The sequence below is a fragment of the Haliaeetus leucocephalus genome, unplaced genomic scaffold, assembly GCF_000737465.1.
Source record: "Haliaeetus leucocephalus isolate CR32 unplaced genomic scaffold, Haliaeetus_leucocephalus-4.0 Scaffold556, whole genome shotgun sequence".
Classification (NCBI taxonomy): domain Eukaryota; kingdom Metazoa; phylum Chordata; class Aves; order Accipitriformes; family Accipitridae; genus Haliaeetus; species Haliaeetus leucocephalus.
Genome location: NW_010972992.1, coordinates 913966 through 922020, shown reverse-complemented (window position 1 = coordinate 922020; position 8055 = coordinate 913966). Strand labels below are relative to the sequence as shown.

Below are 8055 nucleotides of genomic sequence, written 5' to 3'. Positions count from 1 at the left end.
GGGTACCCGGTGTCCCGCTGCCTCCCGGCCGTCCCCAGGGCCTCCTTAGCCGGCGGCGGCCCTGGTGCCTCCCAGCACGTCCCGCTGCTCTCCGGTGTCTCCGGCGGCCTCCCGCCATATCCCGCTGTCCCCTCCCAGTATGCCCCAGTGTCCCCCAGTACCTTCCCGTTTTTCCCAGGGGGCCGTGCTGTTTATGCCTCCAGCACCTCCCGTTGCATGTCGGTGCCTCCCACTGTGTCTTGCTGGTCCCCCCCCAGTGACTCCCAGAACATCCACCAAGTTCCCAATCCATACCAGTATGCCTTTAGTCCACCCCAGTGTGTCTGACTCCCAGTTCATCCCAGCACCTCTTGATAAGTTCTGTTGCCCCTTCAGTGACTCCCAGTCCATCCTAGTGCCTCTCAGCCCACCCCAGTGCCTCCCAGTATGTTCTACTATCCCCCCTCGTGCCTCCTAGTACATCTTACTGCCTTCCAGTAATACATCCCAGTCCAGTACATCCCCCAGAGTTTCTCAGTCCGTGCAGCCCACCTAAATGCTTCCCTGTAAGTCCTACTGCCTCATCCTAGTGCATGCCACTGCCTCTCGGTCCACCCCAGTGCTTCCCAGTATGTCCTACTGCTCCCTTCCACTGCCACCCAGCATGTCCAGGCAGCTCCAAGTGCCTGGTCCCTGCTCCACGGCTGTCACCCCGCTGCCCAGGGATGCCACGGCTGCCCCACAGCTGCACATGGGGCAGCTCCTGCACCACCCACAGCCCCGTTAAAGCCTTGAGTGAGGCCACGACCGCCGCTTCTCCAGTGCATGCCCAGCATGGCAAGGTCCGAAGGGCCATGGCTCTTCCCCATTCTGACCAAACCTCATTCTTGCTCACAGGCGGACGACTTCATCCGAGCAAACGCCTGCAATAAATTGACCGTCATTGCTGAGCAGATCCGGTACTTGCAGGAGCAGGCTCGGAAGGTGAGGATGCATCTCTGAGCTGGGCAGAAGGCTTGTTGCCTTGTGCTTGCGAGGGGAGGGAGATTGGCGTCTGTCTTAACTGCCAGACGTTTGGGAAGAGCTGTGGCCTGGATGTGAATCATGGCCAAGAGCCATGTAGAGAAGATACAGTGGTAAAATAAGTAGGGTTTATTGTCTGGTATCAGCTGGGGACAGGGGAGGGTTGTTTTTGGTGCTTTCCCTGAGTCCTGCACATCAGGGAGGACTTCTGTTAAGGTGGAGGAGCAAGAGTGGCTAGTCAAAAGCAGCTCCGGTGTCAGGAAGGATAGGGAGGTGACTCTGGTTTTGGGACAGATGACTTTTGTCACCATAGTGTGTGCGCTGTGCTCCTGGGAGGACTCAGCACAGTGGGGTGACAATGTGGCTCTGGCTGGATCCAAGCCCCTGGGAGAGATGAGCTGTTACCTGATGATGGGCTTGGCTTTCCAGTTTGTCCCAGCTCATTTGCTGGAGCAGGTGGCCCCGGCAGCAAGCCCAGCAGAGCTTGGCTGTCCTCTTCAATTCACACTTCACCCTTGGGGGTGAAATCTCAGAGCCTGAGTGGGAAAGGATCTGCCAGTCACTGCGACTGGCTCACTGCCATCAAGGCCACTACGTCATATAATCGTTAACTGGTGGAGCCGGAGCTCTGGAGCAGTCAGCTGGTGGAGCTGGGGAGATGAATTACCCTTTGTTTGCTGTTCCTTCACTTGGGGACTGCAGCAGGGAAGCCCCCAGGGTCCAGCAGCTGCGTGCAGAGACGAGGAACGAGTCTAGCATGTGGTGGGGTCAGGCACAGAGGTGAACCTGGGGCTGTGGTGAAGAGGCCCTTGATGCTCGGAGGTACCTCCACCTCCGTGGAGGGGTGCAGGAGCTCTGAGGTCCAGCTGACAGGGGAAACTTGGAGAAAGCTTTATCTCTTTGGAAAGCATTACTTCCTGGGGCAAGTAAAGATGTGCCATGTGAAGCCAGACATGTGCTGGGGAGGATGAGGCCTCGTGAGCAGTGTGTTGAGCGGTGTGTCAAGTGATGTATCTCAGGCTCTGGCTGAGAGGCAATAACATGTTGTTGTTTTATTTCAAGTGTGGAAATTTTAAATTTGGGGTTTTTTTTAGGTCTTGGATGAAGCTAACAGAGATGCTGATCTGCACCATGTGGCCTGCAACCTTGTGAAGAAGCCAGGAAACATTTACTACATGTACAGGCGGGAGAGTGGCCAGCGATACTTCTCCATCCTGTCTCCTAAGGTGGGTGGTTACAGCCCCCTGAGGAAGCAGAGAGGGGAAAAAAACACGTTTCTGGTGCTTGGGCACTTCTGAACCTCAGACAAAAGCACCAACTTAATGGGGGCATTTGTTGGCACCTACTCAGTTGGCATTTGTCCTTGGTCTGAGTTACTCTGCTGGTGTAAGAGCCATCTTATGAAGTTTCCTTAGCTCTTGGTGGATGGTGAGCAAGAAGACCTTTGGTACATGGACCTGAATTCTGCCTTTCAGTCCCTGCAGTTCACTCTCTGGAAGAACTGCAAACATGCCCTGGGCCTTCCCTGTCTGGTGTGGCTGTCTGGCAGTACAGTCTCCTTGGGTGCTTCAGCCCAGGGATTGAGTTTGCAGCTTGGTAGGGGTGGTCTTGGAGGTATCCTCCTTCCAGGCCACCTGTTTTCTTACACGCAGGCTGAAGGCTTCAGAGCAAAGCACCGAGCATGTAGAGGAGCTCTGTACAGGTCAAGGAGATCTTGTATCCCCAAGCCTCCCTGCGTCAGCAGCACTGTAGCTTGACCCGGTCATAGACTCAGGGTAGTTGAGCCTATTTGTAGGTTAGGAAGTGGGATGGTCACGTAGTTGGGGCTGCTTCAAAGGTGGTAGGGTTACCCAGCATGGGCAGAGGTTGGGCTGAGGGACAGCATAGCCCAGCTCCAAGGGAAACTGAGCAGCGATGTGAATCTCTCCTTTCTCCTCCAGGAATGGGGGACCAGTCCCCATGAATTTCTCGGTGCCTATAAGCTCCAGCATGACATGTCCTGGACGCCATTTGAGGACATTGAGAGACGGGATGCTGAAATAAACATCCTGGACAAGCTGCTGAGCCGGCAGGCAGCGCTGCCCCCATGTACAGAGCCCAACTTCCAGGGCCTGACCAAGTGACACAAGTGACCATACGGGACATCTTGAGCAGAGTGCCAGCGTGAGGACACGCAGTCCCTGCATGCTGCCAAAGGCAGGGCAAGGAAAGAGACCAAGAAACAAAAATGCTGATGCCGCCAGTACTTGCTCTGTGCTTTAATGAGACTAATTCTACATTTGGTCTTACTGGATTTTCTAGTAATTGAGTAATTTATTTCTTTGACTTATGCCAAGCTGTAGCAAGAGGCAGATAATATCAGGTGGAGTCAATTCCAAGAGAGCTTGGGGCAAAAAGCAAAAATGCTTGGGGCAGATGTGATAATGCTATAAAATACGTCCTACCTGTCTGGCTCTGGTGTACCTCACTGTGACTACCTGCGGCAGGTAATGATTTCAGGGCTGGATTTTGCCCCTTGTTAAAATGTACATATTTAGCTCTGTGGCCTGGGAAGAGTGGTCAAAACCCTGCGCAGAAGGGTCTGTTGTGACCAGAGTCTGTTGGTCTCTGTCCCAGCTGGTCCAAATCCCTGAGTCTGGCCCACAAGGTGACCTGGAGCTCTTCTCTGGGAAGGGTGTCCTCAAAAGTGCCATGCAGGCTTCAGGTGCTCTTCAAAAGGTGGGTGTTTCACAGTCCTCATGTGCTCCCCTTGGCTTCGAGTGGTTGATCTGTGTTTTGGGTTTGTGTGGCAGGGTTTTTGGTAGCTTCATGGTGCTTTGTTACCAGCTGGGCTTAAACCATGACAGCCTGTGAGGGTGAGAATGGAATGTGCAGGGACACTGTGCCAGAGCAGTGAAGAAAATAAATCAGTCTTGATCTCGGATGTACCTCCGAGACAGGCCCCGTGTCCTGTCTGCATGGTAAGCATCCCTTTGGCTTTACCAGGGAGACTTGGTGGCATGTGGGGCTGGTAGGACATCTCCAGCCTTTTTCCGCCAAGAACTGGGGAGAGGCAAAGATCAGAGCTGCTGAAGAGATGTCCTCCCTCTGCCCAGTTGCACAGGGCTCCTCCAGGAGCTCGCCTGCTCCTCTGTGAGGAGCCAAGGTGGAAACGTACTGATGGAGAAGGAGATGTCCAGGTTGGATCCCAGCATGTAACGTCAGATCTGGTTGGATCCTCCCGTGACTTGTTCACCTCCCTGAGATGACAAGGTCGTGACCTTATGTGCTGCTCAAGGCATTGCACATGCACACTGGCCTTAGCTCTTCCGCTGGTGGCGTGTGAGGGTTGGGGACCATTTGAGGAAAGGGAATTGGGACCCCAGGGTCTGGGTCCACCAAGGGTGGAGGTGGTGCTTCTTGGGGGAGCACAAACACAAGTGCACTTGCGTTTGGGCTCCAAGAAGCACCACCTCCACCTCCATTTGCGGTTGGGTTCTCCTGACTTCCAAGGTGTTGGTGGAAGACTGGTGTCCTCTGTTCCCCACGGCATGGCCTTGGGTGCAGCGGTTACTCACCTTCCTGGGGGGCTTGCTTGTTCCAGGCAGTCACTCAGCTTCAAGTGACCTTCCCAGGCATTGCCTCTCCTCTCCTTACCGCTGCTGAGGAAGACACCGCTGCCTTCAGCTCTGCTGGGTGATGCCTGACACAATTCAGGGCTAAGTCTGTGTGTCAGACTTGGATTGGTTCATGCATATGCTCTCAAAATAATCTCTTTAACTCCTCTACACTTCCTTGTTCCCTTTCTAGCATTGATTTGTTCATCTTACACCAAGTCCCCAGAGCATCCTGCTCCTCCTGGCCCTCACCTGCAGCTGGGAGAGGTTTGGGTGCCCCACCGGAGTCCTGCAGAGGAGGCTGCTGCAGCACCGTGTTCTCCCAGGTCACCCCTGACTCATGCCTCTCCATCTCAATGCCTGAATTTACTGCTTCAGGTTAGGTGCTGCAGTGACTCTGCCAAGGGGTGGGAGGACCTCTTTGCATCCACAAGAGACCCTTGGGGACCAGCGCCATCACTGGGTCTTGCCATCGCTGCCGTTTATTCCCCCATCGGCAGGGCACAGCCTCTCCTCCAGCCTCCAGTCTCCCTCTCTTCTTGTCCCCACACCCCTGGCACACCCTGGGATTTGCCTTGAGAGATGCTCGAGGCTGCTGGCAGCACCGATTCCCCATGGGAAGAGCCATTCCCTGCCAGGATCACAGAGGGATAGGAGGTTTGAGACAGCTCCCTGGCAGCCTAGGACTTGTTTTGTCCTAGATTTTCTTCTCCCAGCTCTGCCAGGTGCAGTTGCTCATCCCAAACCCAACATGGTTGAACCTGTGGTTGGCAGAAACCCGGTCCCCGGAGTCAATGCAGGACATTTCAATCATCTTTTCCCAGCTCACCCTCCCTCACTTGGAGCACCAAGGGCAGATTAAAAGCAATGTATTATTATTATTATTATTATTATTATTACACCAGGGTATAATTCATTCCTTATCGAGTCACAAGTGTCTAATTTGATGGTTTTTTTCCCTGCTTGTTTCATCGCCCCAGGTCTTATTTTACTGTGTATTATTAAATCTTAACTTGGAAGGGAGAAAGTTAATTACTGCATGGGCTTTGCCATGGTGCTAATTACAGCAACATCTGAGATCTTCACATGTGTTGATTTATGCTCCTCTGGGAAGAGGGGATTCCTGCCCCAGTTTTATTACTGTTTCCCATCATTAAAATCTGTACAATGACATGCGCAAGGGGATGGGGGTGATGCTTGTAGACCTCCATAGCTTGTGATTTTGCGCGCTGGCCTTTGGTGGGATTTCACGCATGCTTTCCTACATTTCCAACAAATGCCCCTGACCCTCTGTCCCCCGTAACTCGCTGGTGTTCTGCAGTTCCTCTGGGCGCTGGCAAGTCTTCTTGGATTTGCCTCAAAAGAGCAAAACCACTATGGCCATAGCTTTGTTTGAAAATAGAACGTATCCAGAGGCAAGACATGGAGATGGTGGGCTCGTGCTCTCTGCACTGCGGGAAGCGGGGATGCGGCTGCCGAATGATCCTGCTGTGGAGCAAGGAGGTGATGCTGGGAAGGGAGAACTGTTCCCCCGAAACAGCTCACCCAACGTTGCCATCTTGGCTGGGTTTTGATCTAATTAAACCCAAAGAGCTGCGGTGATGTCGGAAATACTGGAAGGTGCTCCTGCAGAGCCAAGCAACCCATCCTGTGGAAAGCCGGCAAGTATGGAGCTGGTGGCAGAAAGATGAGCTGGAGTTTCCTGCAATGCCTGCAGTGAGGATGAGTTTCTGGAGAACCGAGGAGATGCTACTTGGCAGAGGACTCCTCGAGTCCCTCCAGGTTCATGATCTCATCCGCTCGGCTCAGCCTCTACTGAGCTGTTGCCTTTATGGGTTTTTGGCTTGACGGGGCAAGGATTTAATCCAAAAATCAGCTGGGAAGAGTCAGCGGGATGCTGTGCTGGAGGGCAGAGGTTGTCCACAGATGAGGTATGGGCCGCATCTCGCTCCTACGTGTTTTTCAAGCCTTTCATTTAGATGAGTGTGTGCCCTCTGCTTTGCTCAGAGGAACAAGCGGGTAGGTAAGGAGTGAACAAGGCAGAACCAGAGGTTGCAGGCTCACAGCTGCTGTTCCAGCTGCAGTATGTAACACATTTCCCAGATAAAAAGGTTAAAAATCAGCTGTCTCCTGCAAGACTTCATTTCCATTCACAATTTCATCTTGAAAATTCATTTTGAAAATACTCCTCTCCCTTTGCTCTTTTGTGAGCACTCAGGGCAGCAGTGAACGTGGTCTGAAGGAAATGGCTTTGCTCTGAAATCTCCATGGATGGACAATCTTGGCAGGAGAAGACACAGAGGGGCTTCTGACACCATTAATGTTGGGCAGAGCGGTTTTTGCTCCATCTTTGAACATGCAGCTAAACCAGGGCTCACTTAAAAGGCCCAGCAGAAAGATGCTCTTAACGTCTGATCCTCTCCTGGGTGCTCCCCAGAGCTGACGTTTGCTGACTCTTAGGGCTGCCATGAGCCTTCTTGTTGTCTTCTGGTCCTGAGAGATGGATTTATTAACGGCTTGATGGCACGAACGATAACTGAGTGAGAGAAAACATCTCTCAGACATGCTAAAATTGCAGGACGCACTGAACCAGGGCCAAGCACTTGCAGACAAAATTAAAAACTATATAGAGTTTTTTTTTTTCAGCCTTTTCAGGTGGTTTTCAGCTGCCCACAGCAGGGAGTTTTAACCACGGGCTTTCTGCTGCTTCCATATCACCTTCTTGAGCCGCGCTGCAAGACCGGCAGGTCTTCCTGGCTTTTAAAAATTGAATTAACTCTAAAAAAAAAGTTTTCTGTTTCAGGCCAGATTTTGGCTCCTGCTTCTCAAATTGGCAGCACCTGGAGATTTTCTTGTGCTCTTGTTCCTGAAGGGTAGTGTTTCCTTTTATTTGAGGGGGACTTGGGGGTATTTGGTTATAACCCCCTGGGAATATCCCCTGCACCATGGGGTCGTCTCCCGGCCAGGGAGAATTCAGTAAAAGCCCTGCCGGGATGGCAGCACTAATTAGCTCATTATTGGTGATAAACCCCTGATCCGTAATCCCCCAGCGTTAGGGGACGTGCAGCGGATCTAGCAAGGTTAATAAAATTTGGGGATGGATTTTGTTTTCCCCTTAGGAGACAAGGGGACCTGGGACAAACTCGCAGGGAAGCACCCACGCAGCATTGCGACCCGACGGCCCCTGACGGCTGGGCGATGATTTAATTCTTAATTAGGCCCTTTCTTTTGGGCACTGAAGCCTGGATCTCAACAAGGGGAGTTGTAGCTCTTTGGCCCTTTTTGTTTCAGCTTCAGCTCCAGGCAGGAAAAGAAAAGGAAGAAAAAATTGAGGGAATTTGGAAACGGCGATGCAGGGGTGCACGTGCCACATGGAGGGGAGACTTTGTGCCCTCCGTGTGCTCCTGTGGCCCTTGGGGGCATGCAGGCGGGTGCAGGGGCGGGGGGGGGGGGGGGG

The 8055-nt window shown here is 52.8% G+C and overlaps 1 protein-coding gene across 1 annotated transcript; it reads left to right on the top strand.

Moving 5' to 3' along the window:
- Nucleotides 1–298: 298 nt before the first annotated feature.
- LOC104837977 (chromosome unknown open reading frame, human C1orf50) lies at nt 299–3524 on the top strand. The gene is made up of 4 exons (XM_010577482.1): nt 299–424; nt 877–963; nt 2097–2228; nt 2943–3524. The coding sequence occupies exons 1-4, from the start codon at nt 299–301 to the stop codon at nt 3123–3125; spliced, it is 528 nt and encodes a 175-aa protein (XP_010575784.1). The 3' UTR covers nt 3126–3524.
- Nucleotides 3525–8055: the final 4531 nt, after the last annotated feature.